The sequence below is a fragment of the Leiobunum rupestre genome, chromosome 1 (assembly GCF_980474605.1).
Source record: "Leiobunum rupestre chromosome 1, qqLeiRupe1.1.hap1, whole genome shotgun sequence".
NCBI classification, from domain to species: domain Eukaryota; kingdom Metazoa; phylum Arthropoda; class Arachnida; order Opiliones; family Sclerosomatidae; genus Leiobunum; species Leiobunum rupestre.
Window position 1 is genome coordinate 6929616 of NC_143384.1, and position 24700 is coordinate 6954315.

Sequence of the window (24700 nt, forward strand, 5' to 3'; positions counted from 1 at the left end):
AAGCGAATAAGCTTAAATGCTACCAACAATTTACATTATTACTATCAGGAAACTATAGAGGTATGTCTAAGGTTCCATTGGGACGGTGATACGAAAGCGCGTCGAGAAAAAGGCGGGGCTTAACTACGTCAAGTGTCAGACGTAACACGACATTTCAAATTCATTGGCTCGAGGTTTAACGCGAAAAGAATGCGTCGTCATGGTAACAAATAAACGATCTTCCCGCGCAAAAAAAGGCTTATAAAAAAATGGATTTAAAAACCTCAATTTGTGGATTATCGTACTTAATATTTTGAAGTAATTATAATGTTCTTCGCGAAAGAAGTGTAGTGATACCTAATTTCGGGGATTTGTATAGTTATAAAAGAGATAATCAGGTAAGCTAATAATTTAATAACCATGACTAGGCTTAATGACGAGTTTTCGTCGAATTAGGGTAGCGAGGCGCGAGTTTTTCTCGTGAGTTTTCCCGCTTTAAGACACGCCCGTTTCTACGAGCTTCATCACGGCCGTAAAAATCTTCCTTAGACATTTCAAGTGTATACCTATATAGTTTCCTGTGAATGTATTTAAGGTAACAAATAATATGTGGACGCAAGTCTGAAAGTCCAATTATGAGAAAAATAAACAATTTCTTCATCTAAAATAAATGAAGAAATAAATATTATTATACTCAATACTACAAATTGATCAGTCTAATGTAGCAGCATACAAAGATTATTATTTCGAATTTCTGTCAAAAAAGCTCACGTACCTCGATTTCCTATAATTTTACCTAGAACAAACCTAATATTGTGCGGCCTAAGATATTTGTCGTTAAATTTCACTTTCTTGGAAATCTGAGATTTGGAATAATATTCACGGGAAACTTGCTAGTTATCGGAGAACCATTACCAAGAACTGAAACAATATTTTGAACACTAAAAGGAAGCTATTTGTGGCCTAGTCCAATGTAGGCTTTCAAATAAAATATACAATATAAATCTCTTGTAATTACAATATTTAAGTTAACGAGAACATCGGACTAATTATTGTTAAAAGGTTGTTATAATTAGAAAACCACATGCGTTGTAAAATGGAAATTTTAATTCTAAGTATTACAAAAACCGTTACAACAACAGACTTTCATTTGCTCTTAAAAGGATTTGCAAACGCAGAGTGATTCTCTTGGTGCTACTAGGAAAATAGCGTCCCGGAGTGGTTAGAACTTTGACCTCGCAACAAGAGGAGCTGGGTTCGATGCAAGCTTGGGGCGATGTGTGAAAATATCGGGATGACTCCTAGAGTTGAGTTCTCTCCTCACTGATTAAACGCAATTCCCACTGAGTTCTTCGTTTTGCCTTTTCCCTAGAAAATTTGTTGTAGCCCGGACACCTTAAACACCACGTTCTAGCCTAGATGATTATTATTAATACTACACCCAAGCTACAATTGCAGTTTTGCGCCTATTTACAGAAGGCGGGTGAAATATCTGGGAAAGCAATGACCACCAGAGGGGCACCCATTGGACTTCTCCTATACCAAGTACTAAATTATATTTTTATTTTCCCAAGTCTTGTAAATACACCTTGCTCCACTGGAACAAGTCCTTTTTACAGGATGTGACTTAAACATCAAAATCTCCAACAGTAATTGCGCCACTGTAGAATTATATCACTGATTAATATTTTGATGTCGTACAGTGGCGTAGGAAAGTTTGATAAGTTTGGGGGGGGGGCAAATCAGCTTAACCCTGGCGGTCTGAGAGGGAGAGTCCCCTGGCGACAAGAAATAAATTGAAACCCAAAAACCAACCAGATTTAGTATTTCTTGGCATTTGGAAATTTTATAGATGAATTTAAATAAATAATTAACAGTAAAATAGAAGATATATTAGTTTATTTTGATAAAAAAACAATAAGAAAATTAAGGGTCGCGTAGTTTAATATTAGCTCTATTAAGGCATTCCTACCTTTATTTCATAAATTTAAATTTTCAACCGAGCAAAAAGTTTGAAGGGAGGGCATTACATCAGTTGCCCCCCTCAGCAAATTGATTGGAGGGGCAATGGCCCGACTCTCCGGTTCCTACGCTCCTGATTTCGTATCATTCGTTTGGGCTTCAATGTGTTAATGTACGGAAACTAACAACGTACCTTACAATATTCGAAATACATTCACAGTTACTAAAGTATAAACAGTGGTTTTCCGATTCTAAAACAAAAAACTTGTACTTTCGTAACTTCGCACGAAATGAAGCAACGTTTCTTACATTTGAGATAAAACTTTATAAGTTCAAATACGTGAGTTCAAACAACGGCTATAAATTTGTAAGCCGCACCCCGTTTTTCTTTCAGTTTCCGGATCAAGTTGAGCCTTAAAAAGCCTGTATCGGGTCTCCGCGGAATCATTAACACTTGATTAGCCGGCATTGAATCCGCGGAACGAAAAAAAAAGGAATCAGATTTTTTGAACGTTTTGTCACGTTCCGCTTAAAATAAATCGCTGACGCTGGAAATAAAGACGAGGCAACACGGCGAATCGGCTCTACAAGCTCAAGGTACGCGAGGGCTTTAACCTTAATCGCTATTCACGATGGAGTGATTCATGGCTTTTGTGTCCTATCTCTTCTTATCCCTTAATAACGAAATCTTAAGATAAGAAAGGTCCGAGCAAACAAAACCTCGCGAGAGAGGAACCCTTATTTTCATTATGATAAAGAAAAAATTGTGGATCCAAATGCAACCCCCCCAAAAAAAGGGAAAGTAGTTTTGCGGTGGGGAGAGTAGGTAGAACTTGGCCGATAAAAAGTCGATCTATGCCGAAGCCAGTTTTGCTTTTATCCCCACTTTCAAATACGAGCCTCAACTTACGGATTTTCAATTACGCCTCGTCGTGCTCTTTGACAAGCAAATTATGATTCCGACACCTTCGAAGAAATCGTTGTTGAGGCTGGTAAAGAGATTAGCGCGGGAATTGGAAAATGTTTTCCTTAATAGACGGGTGAAGTCAGCGCAAGAAAATGCGTGGGAGTGTATTTTTTACACATAAAAGCTACGTCTAAACTCCTAAACTGGGTTGTGGATTATTTTAATTAAAAAAATCGATTTATTTATTTAAATCGGATTTTATTGATTTTTCTTGAAAAATTCCTTAATAATTTGAGCGCAGCGGTAATGTTAACTTAAATTTAAATTAAACTTCGTTAAGTGTTATAATTCATTTTTCCAGAGTCTGGATTTACATTGCTAGAAAACTTACGTTCTTACATTTTCATAAATAGAAAAGGGTACAATATAAATACAAGTTTTCTGTACGCACTATCTACCAATGGCTTAACCCGTCAAATGTCTGGTACTTCACGCTTTGGTGGCTATTACAGATGTCCAGAAATGGAAACGGAAGTATATTTTGCCAGTTGCAGTGTAAATTTGCATTCTGGAGAGAAATGGCAAGATTCTTACAAAGCTACTGGACTTAGGGCCGAATAAGTAGTCTTCTTAGGGGACAGCTAAAAGTAACTACAATTCAAAGCTACTTGTTTTATTGGACTTCAATTATTTCTAATATATCGAGTATTTTTAAGCGTACTGGTTTCCCGGGTTGATTAATATTATTATTTAACAACCCTAAAACCAGTACTATCTTCTCCAATAAGCGTTTCCATAAAATAAAACAATAAAAAATTAACAGTGTAAAATGTTTTTCTCCACGTTACAGGCTTGAGCTTTATAGTGCTTTATTGGCACACGCGTTTAACACGCTCTCTATCTTCAATAATTATAGCTAGTGACTCAGAAAAAAACATTTACACGTGACCTCCCGTATTTTATAGAAACACCTATTAGTGAAACCAATATTTCCGAGCCACAACGTTCTTGTTTTCTGTGGAATGATTTTCCTAAAGTAGAAGTCCTTAGTCATTTTTAAGATAAAAAATAAATTTTCCACCAGACGATTCAGGTATCATAACTTATGGTTTTATGCACTATTCATTCAAGCTACTCTATAAAACATATTTCTTAGAACCTTACGTGATCTCTAAAGTATATATGGGATCTACACTGGCGTTTCAATTTTGCTAGTTTCAGGAGCTTCTCGATTTTTACCCAATTGTTTCTAGCACCGGTGATGCCCTTTAACTATTTTTCGCGACGGGCAGATCACTCTGTTACAGAATGTCCTAATAATCAAGATACAATATTTAATCGTATTTCAATCATTTCTCATCTTTATACAGTCGAAGCTACAATATGATTTTAATCATATTTAATTACGATTAAATAACCCGGATATGTTGTAATAATAAAGGAAGTGATCTGCCCCTCAATTTTTCGTAAATTGGACAAACGTAACAGTAGCCTATAGTGGACGTGCTCTGACAAAAGATTTGGTCAACGTTGGTTTTTTTTAATTATTCCCAGTTTCGTTTATTCATGATAACCGCCACTGATCAAAGGGCGGTAACACCACCTGTTACAAAAGGACCAGGAACTTAAATAAAACACCACCCCAACCATTAATGAAGCGAGTGGCTAGTCACTCGGCGTAATCGGTGTACAAGACCGTACCTTTGACGGTACTAATGAGATTACGAGTAATAATAATCAGCTAGGCTAATACCCAAGGCACCAACTTAGGCCTAATTCAGCTAGGCTAATACCCAAGGCACCACCTTAGGCCTAATTCATCGAGCGACTTTTAAAGCCTTTAATTCAGGTGGCCGGGTTAATCTTCAAAGTCTGTACCTGTATCTGTGTTGAGTACTCGTAATCTTTATAGACTGTACCGGTATCAGTGTTGAGTACGCGTAATCGGTGTACAAGCCCGTACCTTTGACTGTACTAATGAGATTACGCGTAATCTTTACAGTCGGTACCGGTATCTGTGTTGAGTACGCGTAATCGGTGTACAGGCCATCTCACAGTGGTTAGCCCCAGGTAATGAAATTACAATTACACGAGCACAGTTTAAAAGATAAAAATGTACGAAATCAACGCAATAACCCAAAATATTGAGAGATAATATCGAATGATGAAACGACGGGCAGAAGAACAATCAACGTGAAGTTTTAATTAAGAATCTGGCGCGAGGGCAAATACTGCAAGGCCGACGAAATGTGTACCAGCCCTTCGTTCCGTCCTCCCTTTGTATTCCTTAATAGAACCTTCATCCGGCTCTTAGTCACTAAAACAAAAGAAATTCGAGTAAAAGTTTTCAAAGAGCAGCGACCAAATAATTCCGCGATTTGGAGAGATGCCCGAGAAGATCTCTCCGCCCTCCCACACCGACGTCATCTCCGGGTCTTCATTAAAAACAAAACAAGCCTTCTCGGGTTTCCACGCTTGTGCCGCATTGTCACATTTGGACGGAAAGCGTTCCAAACGTTTATCGAAATTATATCGCGTCGAAAAATAATTTGAGCTTCCTGTCTTAGGTTGCATCCTTCCCCTTCTGTTTCAGTTTATTCAGTTGATGCTCTACCTAAATCTCCAAGCGTTATATTGTGTTTTTAACTTTTCTTAAATTTATATGCAGCATCATTATTAACGTGTTTATGAAGAAGCTATCACGTTATGAACATTAAACTGCCCTATGTAACCTAAAGTTAATCGTTAACGGGAGTAATAACAATAATAATTTCACATTTTCGCCACCAGGATTAACAGAAGGTTAAGGAAACTGTCGCTAGTTACGTTAAAAAAGTTCTAGATAAATCTGGAGCATTTTCTTTAGTACTGAGCATAGAGAAACCTGGAATATTTAGTCAAGTTGCAAGCAATAACAAAACGAGAATATATTATCTTGTACTGATCAATGATAAAAATGGAATATATAATCTTGTACTGAGTAATGAGAAACCTGGATTATATAATCTTGTACTGAGCAATGAGAAACCTGAAATATATACTCTTCTACTGAGCAATGAGAAACCTGAAATATATACTCTTCTACTGAGCAATGAAAAACCTGGAATAAATAATCTACTGAGCAATGAGAAACCTGGAATATATATTCTTCTACTGAGCAATGAGAAACATGGAATAAATACTCTTGTACTGAGCAAAATGAAAGCTTTAACATTTTATCTAGTACAGAGCAAAATGAAACCTTTAACATTTTATCTAGTACTGATCAAAGTAAATCTTTTAACACTTTCTCTATACTGATCACAGTGAAACGTTTAACATTTTATCAAGTATTAAGTAAAACCTGGATTTCATTTTAGTACTCAGAAATGATAAACCTGCAATATATTATCTGGTACTAGAATATATTAAGAGTGACTGTATAACCATTCCATTTTTTTTATTGTTTAATATTTGATTCCATGTACCCCATTGATTAACGAGATCAAAAGTGACTTTGAAACGTCTTCTAGATGTCATGAAAGAGAGATGGGGATTTTTGCGAATTCAGCTTTCATACAAGAGGAAACAAAATACAAAAAGAGATGACAAATTGAAGAAAAACACTAATCCGTAGTCGTATTTCGCGTCTTGCAAAAACGAAAAAACAAATTGAAAAACTATAAATACGTAGCCCTTGCATTCAACAATAGGGAGGAAAATATTATACCCAAATTTCGTAAGAGATAAATATCGCGGGTGTCTAAAGCAGGATAAAAGGGGATTGGTTCTGTCGAGACCCTTTCACCAGGTTGACCTTGTAATTAAGAATACAAACGAAGTGCCTTTGAATAGGAAAAGAGCGCTCAAAACACTTTACAATCATTCAGCTCACAGTTGAGCTAGAAAAAGAAAAGGTAAAAGACTGACCAGTAAATTTCCAAAGTTCCGTAAAAGCTAAGACTTATCCATTAGTAAGATTACTTAGGAAATAATTTCCCTAGATGTTCTCAAACTAGGTGATTGCCGGGCCTACATCTGTTTTAAATCTATACACTGTTTTACTCGCCCATCCATAACCTTGATCCCAACGTTATTTTCTGTACAGGACGCCGCCATGCATAGCTTTACTGTTAATATTTCTTCCAAAACGGCTATGGCGACCTCCAATAAATTCAAGCCTAAAAGAGCTTACATTTTCTACGATTTAATCATATCAGCGTATTTCCTACCAAATGAATAACCTGAAAAGTTTCAAAGCAAAACAATTGGACTATATGCTGGCTAATAAATAACGCGGTACAAATTCGTGGAATACCGAAATAAACGATTGGGTAGAAGCAGTGCGCTCCGAGGGCGACTGAAGGCAACAATTCGTGAACAGGGGCGAAAATAAAGGGAACCCGCCCTCCGTAATTACTTCATCAAGCGATAATGAGAGCACTAGACCTACAGGCCTCCCTTCGACGCGCATTCCAAGTTGAGACCTTAGAAATTAGCGGCCTTCCAACATCAATTACGAGTGCGCCACTGGAAACCTTGGGCGCGCCGGGTCAACGTTCCTTGCCAGATAAGGGACAGTCTACCGTTTATCGCGACCGAATATCGCCAATTGTTTCCAAAGATTTATTAAATCAACGTACTTCTCCCCCGCAGCGGCGCCATCGACGACGCCAAACAATGGAGACAGTACGCGTATAAGCGCAGACATCCTTTGAGGACTTGTCGAGTCAGGTCAATTTCCCCCTACCCTCCACGGAAGACGCGTTTCGCTTCAATATACTTTAGACTCAAATGCGCGTACAATATACAGGGCGTTTCAAATCGATCCATCAGGGCATTGAAACAAAGTGTAAAATAGCGTTTTTATCGGATCAAGGAATTCCACATTTCTGCCGTCAGACTTAACAGAAGCTAGAGCTAATTGGCGCTAGTTACGTTAAAAACCAGTCTTCCTAACGCGTTTTAGTAGATTACTACCCTTAATCTTAAAACCTAAGAATTGGCGGGGCTAGTGGCGTAGTCCTGTAATCCAGCGTTGCCAGATGTAACAAAATTATGGTACAATTCAATAATTTTAGCTTGGAATTTAAGTCGTACCATAATTTTAACAGTGTGTAATATGGCCTTTTTGCAATAATATGAATAGGGTGTACCATATTTTCAATAATTCTGATAGAACATACTATATTTTCAATAATTCTGATAGAACATACTATATTTTCAATAATTCTAATAGAACATACTATATTTTCCATAATTCTGATAGAACATACTATATTTTCCATAATTCTGATAGAACATACTATATTTTCAATAATTATGATAGAACATACTATATTTTCAATAATTCTGATAGAACATACTATATTTTCAATAATTCTGATAGGACTCTCTAACAATATACTCTCATTTTCAGCTCAAAAAGGTTATTAGTTCCCTTTGTTTAAATTAAATCTTGACGTTCCCAACGGCAATTTTTCCTAGTTTTAACTCGAAAAATCACAATATCTCATAACTAGCCTTCATAATGGAAGTAAAATAATTTTGCCAATAATTCAAAAATTTTAGAGCTTGTGTACCATAATTTATTTTTACATCTGGCAACACTGCTGTAATCCCACGAGTCTGGCAGGCAGATAATTGGCGGAACTTGTGAGGACGGCCAACCAAATCCCCAACTGGTGGTGGTCGAGTTCCATCACGGGTGTCCCATCCCTATCCTCACATTTTTATTTTTAACTTTAATTTTCTAGGCAAATTGATGGAATTTGAATTTAAGTTTTTCTATCAGAATTTTTCCAATTGGATTTTTCTTTCCGAAATCACTCAGTTTGAAATTTAAGTTATCTGCATCACATTGAATATTAAAAAAAATTACAAGTATAATATTAATAATTTTGTCCTCTAATATTACTGTCATATTTGTGGAATTTCTAATTTAATTTTTTCTGTTATACCAAATCCAGAGTAGATTTGTTTAAACTCGCCATAGTTTTTTTAAAATTGGAGAAATTTAGAAATTTTTGTTCTGTTAAATCTGTTTAGAATTGTTTTGCGATTTTATCAAATATGAGTGAAATATTTTCTGATATTGGTGAGATTTGAATTTAAAGGGTCACAGAATCATTTGAAAAATGCTGCCCTAATTTCAAGTGGCACCTCCTCGTGTTAGCAGATACGACCAATCAAATTGTGTTGACAAGCGTGGAAAATAACTTAAATTCAAACTATATTCGTGTACCATTCATATTATCTAATTCACCGCACTTGTTAAATTTCGATAAAAAAAAAACTGGGCAGTTCGAGCAATTTGAAACCCCAGAAATGTATGTATGTTAAGGGCGCAAAGTCCCGACCCGATTACCTAAATTTGACGCGTTGTGGGAGAAACTAGAGTAACGCGTAACCCGAGAATCAAAGTCGGCGGCCACTTGGTTTTCACGAGCTTAAAACAAAACAACAAAAATTGACGCCATGGCGAGACAGTTCCGTATGCAAATCTGACAAGTGGGCCCTTCAAACAGAAAAGTGCCCTTTCATTTCGCTCAATGGAGCAGTACGCCAGAGTGTCAATTGGGGAAAAAATAAAAGAGAAATAATGAAAGGGAAAACTTTAGTAGTCTCTTACGTGGCCTAGGCCCTGAGGTTTGTATGTCACTAGAACTGGGAGGCTTTTGTCGCTAGTTGTTAGAATATACTTAGTTTATATAAGTACTTCTCATCCAAGGGCGGTTTTAGCAAAAAATTACAAACTAAGTCTTATTACGAAAAATTACAATAATACCCTACACTTCCTCATTATCACTGCAATTACTTAAGTGCTAAATAGAAAAAAATTATAAAACTAAAACTTTTATTAAGAATTTAATTTAGACTTAAGTAAAGACTGAAACTCAGCCAATAAAGTTTTAAAATTTACAATAGAATATACCTAATTGAAAATCCAATTGTGGTGGTATTTTCACAGAGAGAATAAAAATGGAATTGCTCCTACGATATATTATAGAATTAGGAATACATTGAATTTAAATATTTTATCTTACTCTATATTTTTCGAATCAGATTTGTATCTAAGGTTCATACACTCTAAAAGAAAAGGTATATTTCAACATTTTTAAAGAACATTTTTTGGCTAAAAAATTTGTTCTGTTTAGAGGTGTTAACTCACACCATTGAAGGTGTTAAATTACTTCATTTTTACACTATTACCCAAAAATTCAAGAAAAAAGGTTTAATTGAAAGTAATCTTTAATACCTTTTTCACACTTTTTTGGTACATTTATCCTTCTTAAGTATATATAGTACATTTTTACTACATTACAGGTGTAAATAACAATATTGTTTTCTTTTTAAAGGTGTAAGTTTAAAAAATTTTGGCATAATCTATAATTTAAACAAATTGTTTTACTGTTACACACCATATTAACACCCTTATGAGAAAACGTTAAATTAAGAAAGGTGTTTTACATAAAATGCTTTTTTCTAGAGTTAAAAAGGTGTAAGTAAGGTGTGCACCTATTTTTAAAAGTGTACAGCTACTGGAAAAACGATTACCTTGATTTTTACCAAGGCTAACGAAGGTTTCATCTTATTATGTTACAAACACTTGGTTACTCATTTCATGATTCAGATTTAAACTAAACTCGTTCCATATTGTTATTGTAACAAAGTCAAATCTTTAATAAGATATATACTTATAGATTCTAATTGGTAGTTTTTACCCCAATTTTTTTGAATCCTCATAAAGGTTTTACAAGTAATTGGGAATTTCCTTAATATTTAACTGACTTTTCTATTAACAATCTTATTTCTTGATATTTCCAGATTTCCCAGGTCTGTATGAACCCTGATCTAGAGACCTGACTAGGAAGCGAATCACTGGCGTCATTTTAAGAAACGTGTTGCTTCAGATATAACAAATTAAATAAATCATTAACAAAATATCACGAAATGTTTTCAAATACGCTTAAGTGCTTTTTTTTCGTTGTCGTAGGTTCGCACAAACTGTGTTATAAACGTTAACCTCGAATATCTCGGACCACGGATGAAAATTTTAATTTTGGATTGCTTTACGACACAGAAATATCTTTCAAATCGATTCACTTTTACAATGCTTATGACGAAGACATTTTGCCATTTGAGAGGTTAATAACGAAACTTCACTCGGTACCGCTCGCTACGAATCAATATAAACAGTTTCAAATAACTTACGACATAGTCTAGATCACGCGTATTATTAAAAAAAATTAAACCAAGAACGTATTCGGGTTCATAGAGAACATACGAGCAGCACTCAATTGGCATCGTGATTAACCATAACCGTCTCGATAATCGACTGAATTATTCGGTTAATTCGGCTATTCGCCCAGCCTTAACCCGGGGACAAGACACTAAGATACGATCGCGAGCTCTCTTCGTGTAGACGGAGACTATTAATAATAATCAGCTAGGCTAATACCCACGGCACCACCATAGGCTTTAGTCGTCAAGCGACTTTTAAAGCCGGGAATCATAGTTACAGTTTAATATTCTCCTTTATACTGAATACATTCTTGGTCGAACTTCCTCACTAGCGCGAGTGAGTGTGTTGGGTTTGGGAGAAGGAGCAACACCCACGTCGCTGGGAGTCTCGCTGGTGAGTGTCAAACTTTAACAATTTTCGTCCTAATAACGGAAACGATATTATTTATGTTTCGAAAGTGAATTTCCTCATCAGTTGTACATACAAAAGAGTGAACTGAAAAAGCCAGACAAAGCGTGGGACGAAATCGGAGGTCGACTCTCTCGAGGGGGAGGCGGACACGAGGGCAGCATTCTAATTTCGACGCTGACTAGGCCTTGGTTTCCAATTTTCAGTAACAGCTAGACAAGCGGCTATAGACAGCAAATTCGATACAGAAGTATTGTTTGTAGGTTGCGCACTTCGGGCCCGGGGAGGTTTGCGAGCTGCTTCAACGCGAATTTAAAAAGCAAACGCAATCTCAATTTCTCCAAAATGTTGACTTTTAATGAGAAGGTATCGAGTGTTTTTTTTAAAGATTTAATTGGTCCTTTACGTTTGAGGATTAATTTTGAGCCGGGAGGTCTTTTTCAGGGGGAAATGGAGAGCATACGCTCCCAAATAATTTTGGCAAAGTGATCTTTTATGACCACTTTTTAAAGAAACCTTTTTTGATGAAAAATGTTAAGAAATTAAAGACACCATTTCTTTATGAAATATTTTAAGAAATATTTCGGCAAGTGTCCCGGAAAAATTACGATATATTCCATCAATATCAAGGCCTCTCGGCTCGAAATTCAATCCATTTGGTACAAGATACAGAATGGAAATCTCAATAGACGGTATAGCGTAACTAGATAAATTGGGTCCCAATGCAAACTGGGATTACGGTCCCCATCTATACGCACGTCACTGACGGTTCACTCGTCGAGGGTAATGGCACAGATTGTAAGACTAGAGCCACGTTAGTAGTTTTCTGGGCTCTACGAAAAAATTTCAATTTGTTTTCGTTAAATAACTGTAAGGAAACCGATCTTTAAAATCCGTGTCCTTTAAGAGTCAATTGACTATATCGCCTAGTCAGTAACGTGGCCTTGTGTGGGTCCCAATGCATTAAGGGCCATGCCTTAATTAGACCATTGTCAAAAGACCTTATAATAAATTGATTTTAAATAATTTATAGGTTCCAGATTGTATATAAAACAATTGAATTAACGGTACAAATTGGTATTTATAAAATTTAATTGTTGTACAAACTTTCTAATATTTTAAGCTATTATTCACAATAGTGTTTTATTGTTTTAAGATTTACTAAAACAGTTTTGCAGATAAATAGTCCTTATCGAAATGATTAAAATTATTCTTGGAAAATTGAAATTTTTAAAACAACTCTTTTCTGGAAGTAATTTTATCTCTAATGGCTCTACATAATAAATTAGCACCAAACCTAATTTTATATAACATATGATTCCAGCCTCTTCGTACAAAGGGCAACGAAAATTACCTTGAATGTAACGTTTACGGTGTTTGAACGACATTTCTTTATATCACAATTATAAAACTTTGGCCTCCATATTAATGTTTAATCAGAATATTACATAAAATGCTTAGTTCATTCATCGTACGATTCTGTATCACTTGTAAAATTATAATTTTCGGCTGATCATCATTGAATTTTTAGCTTGGTGACATATTTCCTTCTCATGATGTCAAATTTTCAGAAATAAATTAACGTGGCCTTCTTGTTTGAATGTAGCTAATACGTCACAAATTTAACGAGCGCGTGTAGGGCGCGAGAAACCTCAGATTTTCACGTGCGCGTGTCAAAACGATTCTAATAAAGCTATGACCTCGAGCAACATAAGTCGCGTTCACACTAGAGACTTTGAGAACCGTTTTCAATCGTTTTGAGAAATCAAAATTAATTTTAAAAAGTAAAATTCCATTTTTCAACGATCCCTCTATCGAAGTGACTCAAAACAATTTCAAATTGACCATCACAAAACGGTTGAAAACGGTTCTCAAAGGCTAGTGTGAACCACGTTATAAAAACAAGTTCGCTGAAGCGGGAATCAGGATTTCGCGGGTTGTTATTAATCTACTAGAAGTCTACAAACTTTAACCGGAAGAGAGTAGGCTTAATCTACTCGAAGTCTACAAACTTTAACCGGAAGAGAGTAGGCTTAATCTAATAGAAGTCTACAAACTTTAACCGGAATAGAGTAGGCTTAATCTAATAGAAGTCTACAAACTTTAACCGGAAGAGAGTAGTATTAATCTACTAAGTCCACAAACATTAACCGGAAGAGAGTAGGATTAATCTACTAGAAGTCTACAAACATTAACCGAAAGAAAGTAGGCTTAATCTACTAGAAGACTGCAAACTTTAACCGGAGGAGAGTAGGCTTAATCTAATAGAAGTCTACAAACTTTAACCGAAATAGAGTAGGCTTAATCTAATAGAAGTCTACAAACTTTAACCGGAAGAGAGTAGGCCTAATCTACTAGAAGTCCACAAACTTGATTCGGCAGAGACTAGGCCTAATCTACTCGAAGTCCACAAACTTTAACCGGAAGAGAGTAGTCTTAATCTACTCGAAGTCCACAAACTTGAATCGGAAGAGACTAGGCCTAATCTACTCGCAGTCCACAAACTTTAACCGGAAGAGAGTAGGCTTAATCTACTCGAAGTCCACAAACTTGAATCGGAAGAGACTAGGCCTAATCTACTCGAAGTCCACAAACTTTAACCGGAAGAGAGTAGGGCTAATCTACTTGAAGTCCACAAACTTGAATCGGAAGAGACTAGGCCTAATCTACTCGAAGTCCACAAACTTTAACCGGAAGAGAGTAGGGCTAATCTACTTGAAGTCCACAAACTTGAATCGGAAGAGGCTAGGCCTAATCTACTCGAAGTCCACAAACTTTGACCGGAAGAGAGTAGGCCTAATCTACTTGAAGTCCACAAACTTTAACCGGAACGCCCCGCCCTTAAAAGTCTTAGTCGTCATCTTGTCACTACGATGATTGTTGAAATACGAAAATCCAGAAATGGTTTGAATGTTCGCAATTTGTATTTGTCCTTGCCGTGAAAAACGTGTAAGAAAATCACACCGTTGTTATCAAAGCCAAGAAAGACGACCGGCCTCATCGTCAAATCTCTTTCTGAAAGGTTCAAACTTCAACTTATCCGAGCGCGCACCTTACTTGGGGCCTTATCGGGTTACTTTGTAACATTTTCTCTAACATCCTCACCAATATACTGGCGCAATCTTATCTAGAGAAATTCAATATTGGGCAACTTGCGGGTGGGGTGAGAGTTTAGTAGGCCTCGGCTTTTTTTTATATTTCATTTTTTCTTCCTCTTTGGTTGAATAAAAATAAAGTGAAAAATATTTTCGGCTTTTGACTCCTAGCGGAATCTCATTCCTACTCCCCCGTCTTGGCCCACCCCGGACTCACTTCCCCAAATCGCACCCGCCGCTTACCCGTTTTATGACGCCTCGGAACAAAAAACCAGTAACTCTAGAATCTACGATTTTATTCAATTTATTTTCATTTGATTTAAAGGAAAAATAAACTTAAATTGTTGAGGTCTTTCCTAATTAAACAGGGTTACCACAATATTCTCAGATTCAAATTCCCTGAATATTCCCTATTTTCCCTGAACATTTAAGTAATTTTCCCGAAATTTTTAAAGCCAAAATTACAGTTTTCAACTTTAACATTTATCAGAAGATAAAAAATTTTATCAACTTATATATCAGTACAAAAGTTATTTCAACGTTTAAAAACCTTTCAATGATCTGAATAATAATAATAATAATAATAATAATAATAATAATATTAATAAATTAATTTGACATAGATCTACGGTAAAATTATCTTAAAAATGAGTCAAGATAAAACTGAATTCCCTGACTTTTTACAAAACTCTCAAAATTTCCTGACTTATTAGGGATCTTTTTCAATTCCCTGACTTTTTAGGGATCTTTTTCAATTCCCTGACTTTTTAGGGATCTTTTTAAATTACCTGAAGTTTTTCTGTTTTCCCTGACGGATGGCAACCCTGTTATAATATTATATTAACAGGAGCAATGCAAGAAAGATACCGCTACTATATTGCGTATCTTTACAACATTGAAGATTCGTTTAATGGAGAAAATTACTTAGTTTTATTAAATATAATTAAGATCACTGGCGTGTGCTCCAATCGCTTCAGAATACGTAGACTTGGAGAAAAAATACGAGGCTGATTTAATTTTTAAGGGAAACTAGTTTTGCCAATAGAAAATAATTACATTATTGTTGTTACTTAAATTAAAACCCAAAAAATATTTCCGCTATTACGAAAACCAGTGTGTTATTAATATAAATTTATATTTATTTTGACAGGAAAAATTAAAATTTTTAAAATTAAACATAGCGTTTATATTAAGGTTTTACCTATAAGATAGTCAAACAACGGGGTAGAGAGAACTTTAAGTCGCTACTAAAACTCTTTTTACATATTTATAAAAACTTTTGAATTTTTTAATTGATTTTATATAATTGTTATTTAGTATGAATTAATTTTCTTAATCTGTTTAAGACAGAACTAATTTGTTTTCGCAATTTTCAACTTAAGTTCTAAAAATTATAATGTAGTTTCAAGCTCATGAAGAAAGGTGTATGTATGGAAAGTTCTGAAACGGTTGTTGCTATGATGTAATTACAGACTTAGGTCAGCAAAAATTTACAATAGATTGAAAGTGTAGTATATGTCAACCAACATTAATCCACACTACCAATCTATTGCCCGATTTCAAAATTACGTTTTTGCTCGTGACAGTACCGTTCGAGGGGTAAGTCACTCTCGGATGACCTGCACACCGATTTGGTTCAAACTCGGGGGTTTGGTAGACCTTCATGTAACTTGAAACACCCTAAAGGGAAATGTCTCCATAGGCAACCGTTTTGCCATGGCAACCAAAAACGTTTTTGACAAGACAAAATGCAAATTTTCCCATAGAAAATAACATGGGAATCTACCCCCTGTAAAAAAAAAAATTTGAAAATGCTAAAAATAGAAAATATAAATAAGAAAATAATGAAAAAGTTCGAAGTTGATTAAAATCTTTACAGGGGTACCCTTACATTTGCTCAGATTCCCATGTTATATTCAATAGGAAAATTTCCATTTTGTAATTTCCAAAACATTTTTGGTTGCCATGGCAAAACGGTTGCCTATGGAGACATTTCGCTTTAGGATTTTTCAAGTTACATGAAGGTCTACCAAACCCCCGAGTTTGAACCAAATCGGTGCGTTACACCTCGGGTCGTCTCCTTGTTAGTACTGTTAAAGGTACGGAGTTTAAAGAGTTCACGAACTCTTATTAGCACAGTGTACACCGAGTTCGCGGAGTGAGAAACCCCCCGGGACCGTTACATTGTGAGGTCCAGCAGGCTTATTTACCTGCTTTTAAACCCTAACATGGCGGCGTATAATGAATTTTAAAATCCCTCAATTCATACTTATTAACGAACGTAATAAAAATTTGTTTAAAATTCTTATTTCAGTAAAAACGGGTTATCTGGAGTTACGTGGTCTCGCCTTCCAAATCGAAACTATCTTCTCCTCTCGCGACATATACGACCCAAAGTCAAGTTACCCTGGCGGCGTATAGTATAAATACGTTCTCTTACCTCGGTGAAGTTATTTCTTTAGCAGAAAGAGTTCAACGATTTTTAAAAAGGTGGCGGTAGCGGTTACCGCCCTCTTCAACCCACCCCCCTTTTGCCGTCAACTACGGCCAACTTCGACTTTAAAAATCAACGTACTACTTTGATAAAACGACAGAGGGGGTCTTTTTTTATCAGAGATAAAATTATACGGTTTACCGGCGCGCTTAAAGTCGGGAAGGAACTTTATAGATTTTTTTGGTACCCGATTGACGAAGATTACCGGCATATTTGTGGTTGCGAGCCCCTCGGAAAAAAATAAAATAAAAATAACAAAAAAAAAAGACAGATAGATCGGTTCTTTTGTGTTCCAAGTTTGTCTCGTTCGCAACAGGTAGGTTAGCGAGGAATTACTGTTACCAAAACTCAAGTGCTCGTGGTTGTAAAGAAAGTAAAATCATTTTTAATCCGACATTTTATTACTCAAAACGGAGTCTAAATCGAACCAGTCTAGTCTAGAGGTTTTGAAGACAAAGCTTTAAAAAGTCTAGGAAAGTTGTCTGATTTCAATCAAGGGATTTAAAAAAAATCATTGACTTCAATCACTTAATATACTTTAATGCGCACGAACGTTGGATTTTCGGCAATGTGTATTCAGAGAAAACTTGATTTAAATATAATTTTTAATTCAGAAATAGGATTCAATAAAGTCAAAATCAATAAAAATCAGATTTAATTTAAAAAAATAAAAAAACATCAATAACCCTGATGTCAAGATCAAATGTTCGGATTACATTATTAATCCCACTTGTTTTGCATGTTACAATATTGATTCTAAATACTTTGAACACGCGAAAAATAAAATTTGAAATATTTTTAACTGCTTTGTTTAAATTTATTAATTGTTAAATTTGTAATAATACAACTGTCATATTATTGAGGATAACATAACTAGGTTATGTGGCCAAAGCTACAGATTCCTTTTCATCAGATTAAGTCATGATTTAATCAGGTAATCATGTGTTTTATTTTAATTTATGACGTTTTTCAAATCGTACTACGTCACAGCTTATAGTCACTTTTATCATATAACCTATAACATTCCTGACGTCGTCACTCAAGAAAATCGCCGACAATAGAAAAATCAAATAAAAAACACGGAAAAAAGTAAATCAATGGGAAAACACAGAACCAAAGAGGAAATTAATGGATAAACCCAGAAAAAAAGTAAATCAATGGAAAACAGAAAAATTTAAATTAATGGAAAAACAGAGATAATTGTTAATTAATGGAAAAACACAAGGATAAAGGTAAATCAATGGAAAAACACAGAAAAAGGTAAATCAATGGAAAAACACAGAAAAAGGTAAATCAATGGAAAAACACAGAAAAAGGTAAATCAATGGAAAAACACAGAAAAAGGTAAAATCAATGGAAATCACAAATATTGCAACAAATCTCAGAAAATAGAGATTAATCACCAATCAATGGAAATTATATAAATATTGCGACAAATCCCCGAAAATAGAGATTATTAATAAAACATTGGAAATTATATAAATATTACGAAAAATCACAGAAAAATAAATATATTACTGATATTCTAAAAAAATCACGATAAATTAAAAAAAAAACTATAAATAGAGAACAATCAATGGATATCGCAGATCGTTTGTCAAAAACAAGTAATCAGGTGTAGAAAGATTTTAAAAGTGACAACCCTTTATCTAGCGCTTAATTTGGTAAAATATGAGTGAAAACAAGAAAGGTTCGGTGGTACGTGTAGGAAGTCGATTATTACAAAAGGCGTTTTAGTCTTTAAGCCACGTGCTGCGTACTTTCGTCTGCCTGAAACGAATGTTTGCTGCGAGCCTGTTTTGGGAATGAATGAGTAGCTTACGCAACAGAAACGATGTCGCCCTACATAACACGCTGCTGAGAGAGAGAGAGTTACCCAAATGTCCATTACGTAACGGTTTTTAATTACACACTTGCCTGTTCCCTACGAGCGGACACTTTCTCAGATGAGCTATACTCGCTAATTGCCAAAATTGGCTTTTGACATAAATTAATCTCGGCCATGACGTTATTTCGAACGTGGAATGCACGTTACAATGATGCCACTAGGAATAACCGAACTTATAATTATAATAGCCGACCTTATGACGATGGCACTAGGAATAACCGACCTTATTATTATGACACTAGAATAGTCGACCTTATAATTATGACACTAGAATGGCCGACCTAATGAAGATGCGACTAGAATAGCCGGTATGTTCCCATTTATTCCAATTTTACCTTCTCCCAAAGTTATCAGTCCTCCCAAAAACATGGTGTCCCATTTGTCCCAATTCCATTTCTCCGAACCGGAGTTCATTTAACCCAAAAATATGTATTCCCATTTCTCCCAACGATCAAGTTTCCCAAAAAAATTGATTCTCCCAATCATTATTTTCCAAATATATGGTAATTGCGCGGTTTTAGATCTCATCGGTACGAGTCGATATGTCGAAAAAAATACAGCGTAACATTTTGACGGCATTATATTTTTTGACGACATTGTCTAATAAAATAGGAAGGGGCCCATATGTGAATTGACTTGGCGTTAGGTTAGGTTCGGTTAGGTTAGGTTAGGTTAGATTAGGTTAGGTTAGGTTTACCATATTCATATGGGCAAAATTTGATGTACTTGCATATTAAAATAAAACTTAGATTCATGTTTATACCAATTGTAATTTTGGGACAAATGGGATTTGGGATAGCTATTTTGGGACAAATGGGATTTGGGATAACTATTTTGGGACAAATGGGATTCGGGATAACTATTTTGGGACAAATGGGATTGGGACGAATAGGATTGGGGGAATTGGGATTGGGAGAAATGGGAATTGGGAGAAATGGGATTGGGAGAACTATTTTGGGCGAAATGCGGGTAAACCTAATAGCCGACCTAATGAAGATGCCACTAGATTAGCTGACATAATGAAGTTGCCTGTAGAATAGTCGACCTCATGACGATACCACGAGGAATAACCGACCGTATAATTTCGCCCCTAGAATAGCGATGGCACGAGGAATAGGCGAACTTATAGCCGAATGTCTGGGAGTTCAGACCTTAAATTGGTTCTATATTCTTATTCTTAAGGGGCATTTCAAGACATTTTCACTATTTCAAATTCTAAAAGTAGTTCGATGAAACATCAACGCATTTCCCGGTTTTTTTTTTTATTAAAGGCGTTCACCCACACTTACGACGTTAGTGGTCAAAATGGTTCGATCAAAGGGATTCTACTTGGAGAAAATTCCAAATTTCCAATATTAATTTTTTACGACAAAGAGTCTAATTGAATGTGAAATTAAGTTACTGCCTCTTATTAAAAGTCGCTAGATGACTTCGGCCTAGGGTGATGCCTTGGGTATTAGCCTAGCCTAGCTGATTATTATTTACATTTTATACTTCTGTTAAGCATACGTTTCTGACTTGGGTACTTAAAATTTAATATTAACATAAAAATATTTTGATATAGGCCTAGGTTTTTTTTACTTTTACTTTCACCAATAAATTTTAACAATTTATTTTGAAGCTAAAATAGGCAGGTTAAGCCAGCACGACGAAAACGTGTAAGGGATAACTTGAAGGGGTGTAGGTTGTACAGAATAAAGCTACGTCTACACTCCTACAGGTTTCGGTCTAAACGTTTTCGAGGAGTCTAGTATCAAATTTAAGACGAAATTTTTGAAAAATTCGTAAACTTCGAACGGATTCCCAAAAAAAACATTTTATCATAATTAAAGTATAGTTAATATTATAATAAAATAAAATAAAATAAAATAAATATAAATTTGAACTAGACCTCTGTGAACTCTAGAGTAACATATGTGAAAAACGTTTTACAGTTCAAACTCTATAAAAATCTAAAAGGTACGAGGAGCATTATTAAATAAAACCACTTTTGCAGTCTAATAAATATGCGTAGATTTATGGGTATATTTCAAACATTGCACATTTTGCATAGCATCACGGTGTTTATCAATATTAAAATCTACCGCATTTCATTATACCCAACGGGCAAATAACGTCCAAAAAAACTAGATTTTTCCGTTTTTACGGGAACCAATTAAATAGGGCAAAAACATTCCGTACAAGAAAAGCAGATAGCAGGAAAATCACTTAAGATAAGAACGACGCCTTCAAGGTCGATGCACAATTCAATTCGCGCCGCAACGGAATTTATAATAACGTCGAATAGGACGAGTAATTAAATCGGAGAAATTATAGCATAGGCCAATAGACACATTTTATCGTCGTATACACCGCTTTACCCATTAAAAGTAAAACGTTGTCGCGTACTTTGCTTTACGGATAACACAACAAACGTTTGTTTAATTATATTCCGCTATTTTTAAATACTTAATATGTCTTCGTGTGCACCGCTTTACCCATTAAAAATAAACAGTTACTGAAACGCTACAGTTTTCTACAAATTTGCTATATTCAGCTATTTTTAAATCATTAATTAGCCGTCGAGTAAGCCGCTTTAACAATAAAAATAAAAATGTTACGAACACACAGAAAAGTTTTCTATAATATTTGTATATTACGCTATTTCAAAATCATTAATTAGTCTTCGTGTACACCACTATACCCATTAACGATAAAATTTAACAAAAGCGCAACAATGAATAAAACCATTTGGTATATTAAGCATTTTTTAAATAATAATATGTCGTCGTGTACACCACTTTAATCAAAAAGTTACGAAACAACAAACTTTTCTAGAAATTTATTACATTACGCTATTTTTGATTTTATACCATTTCATCGTGCCCCACCCATTTAATACATTATTTTACAATAAAAAACGTTTTCTATAATTCTTAATATTCCGTAGTATACATCTCTATATCCATTGTCGCGTACCCTGCTTTACCGAAAACCCAGCAAAACCTTGGTATTATTCCGGTATACTACGCTATATTTAAATACCTATTATCTCGAATATTACACATTTCCAATGAAAAACATTTTGACAATCGAGAAAAAAATAGTAATATAAATAAAATTTATGTAAGTCAACAATTAGTACATTCTATGCAATATCAAGCGAGATTCAGAAGAAGTAAAAAGTAAGAAAATGTGGACTTACCTCGGCGTAAACACCAGTAGAAACCAAAGCCAGAAGTGCCAAAAACGTTATCGATGCCAAGATTATTCCATTAATCAATTTAGCGTTAGATCGGTAGCCGGTATTAGTATGAGAGCGCCCGCACGTGCCGTTAGGCTTAGCCGGCTGACTCGTCCCGTTAACCGGACCCCTCCCTGAAAGTTTTCCAAAGTTCGGCGAAGGTCCCACTCCGGAGAGTCGCGGAGACGTCATCTTCTCCTCACGCTGCATACGGGCCCTAATGACGGACAGAGCCGTGCCCGAAGATTCACTGGCCCACGAGTCCGAATTACGAGCTCTTAACGCGACAGAATAACTTACTTTTAAGACTAACAAAATAGACAGAGATAGAGAAAAATATTAACCTTGAAATAATTTTAATTTTCAAGATTAAATAAAAAATAAAAAACTCCCTAACCTGGCCGAAAAATAAATCAAAAATTTACGGGCAAATTTCCGAAGAAACCCAGAAAAGACACCGGCGAAAGGCGAATAACAATAGTCTAGTTTGGGTGTCGTTGGGTTGAAGAGGCTAGTCGTGGGTCCCACTGCACGGACCGGAGAGGAAGAAGAAACGACGGCTCCTTCTGCTGATGATGCCACGCCGCGCGAAACCACGCGACTGCTGCCAGAAACCCGGTGTGCCGCTCGCACTGAGACCGCCGAAGCAGCAGGAAGAGGAGTTGATGCCGGGTGGGGGAAACGAGAGATGCTGATGCCCCCTCGCCCGTTTGCGTGTCTCGAAGGTTCTTCAGACTCTCTCTCTCCTCAAGCAACGGCGGAAGAAACTTCTTTAGGCCAACACGAAAAAGAAAAATATATAAGTCGTCTTCCTCCGAAAGAACCCATGGACGCGATAATATCCTTTGTACCAATGCGCATCGGGGAGCGTTCCTAAAGATTCCACAATCCCTGTAGACACGCGCTCATAAATTCCTATAAGGCGTTATCGTCCTTTTACGCACCCTTAGCGCTTAAAGCGAGTTAGAAAATTTTAAGTCTATTTTATGATTTTTGATATAACCTTGACACTTTTATTTTTAGAATTTTCTAAACTTATAAATAAACCTATTTCTCGTACATGTTATGTATGAGTTAAATCATAAGTGGATAATAAACTTAAGTATGGCACAGAACGAATTCGGTTAATTATAGTCTGTCGTGGAGTGATGGCGAAATACAGTGCCGTCTTTCCCATTGGGCAAAAAGGGCACTGCCCTAGGGCCCCAAGATTCTGGAGGGCCCCATTTTTCAAAATGTGAAATGCAAAAGAAATTTTAATCAAAAAAAATCCTAAACTTCGTATTTAGTCGCGTCTATAGACAGGGTAAATCTAAAACGAATAAAGACTTTTGTTTTTAAATTCAGAATAAGCTTCTTCTTTAGTAACCTTTAGTAGGACAAGTGAAACTATTTGAACCGATAGTTGTAGATTAGAGCGACGATGGACTTCGCACTGGAGGTTAGAAACTTGGGTGGAGTTACAAGAGATCGCCCATAGCTGGGCTAGGGGCCTCCAATTAGGTAAAGACGGGCCTGGCGAAATATGAAGTTTCCGAACAGCAAACTCGTCCCTTCCTACTATTTCCGATGGAAAAATAGTTGGTTAGTTTGATGGCGAGATATACGAGCGAACACGCGTTTAGGTTTTAAATTCGAAAAAAAAAATCACTTCTGAAATGGAGCCAGTGTTTATAAGTTATTTTTATTTTCCGATTCTATAATTCATCATTAGTTTCAAAAGTAAGTGTTATTTATACTTTTGAAAGCATTTCAATTTGCAATAGCCCTTGACTGGTCCGTCCAAGGGCGTATTTAACCCCCAAACCCCAGTGGCGGCGCCAGGAATTTTCGCGAGGGTAGGCAAACCAAATAAATGATCCCCCGACCCGGGACCCCCCTTTTCTCAACGAAATGCTTCAATAAAATAAAGTAGTGATGTACATGACGAACAAAAAAGTTCTAACAACAGTAAAACGAGTCCAAATATAACAGAACTAGTTTTATTTACTAGGAGATACCTCAAAAATTTCTAAATACATTATCGACAATTGTTTCATTGTTATTTATAAATAATTTTCTCTCTTGGGACAATTTTGAGACCTTTTCTAGATCAATTTGGGGCCCCCTATAGGGTGATTTTGGGGCCCCTCAAAATTTTAAGGTAGGCAGTGGCCTACCTGGCCTACCCCCTAGCGCCGCCACTGCCAAACCCCCCCCCCGAAATGCTGATGACTGGGGGGTGGTGCCTAATAAAAATCAGTGAAACTTCCGTCAGCACCCCCCCCTTGAACTTTTCCCTCAAAACCCCCCTGAAATAAAATCCTGGATACGCCCTGGCACGCGACAAATATTTATTTACACATTCACTCTGGGATAGTTATGCTAATTGGGAGAAGTAGTCAAATTTAGCCAAAATGTCAAAAACGAATTATTTTTTCTTCTGGCAATATCGCTCTAGAGTCTAGAGCAGGGTTCCGAGAAATCGCAGCGCGGCCATCTTTGTTTGTTTCAAGAGTCTTTTAAGATAAGTAAAAAAAA

The 24700-nt window shown here is 35.9% G+C and overlaps 1 protein-coding gene across 27 annotated transcripts in view; it reads right to left on the bottom strand.

The window, feature by feature from the left end:
* Positions 1–22894, bottom strand: part of trol (terribly reduced optic lobes) — a 261569-nt gene extending 238675 nt beyond the window's left edge. For 15 of the 27 annotated variants that reach the window (XM_090174730.1, XM_090174721.1, XM_090174714.1 and 12 more), the window contains exon 1: positions 22142–22889. In XM_090174730.1, coding sequence (XP_090030856.1) covers positions 22142–22390 — 249 coding nt within the window. In that variant the 5' untranslated portion in view covers positions 22391–22889. Of the gene's footprint in view, positions 1–22141 lie in introns of all 27 variants that reach the window. The other 12 variants (XM_090174575.1, XM_090174582.1, XM_090174566.1 and 9 more) reach the window with 5 other exon arrangements.
* Positions 22895–24700: the final 1806 nt, after the last annotated feature.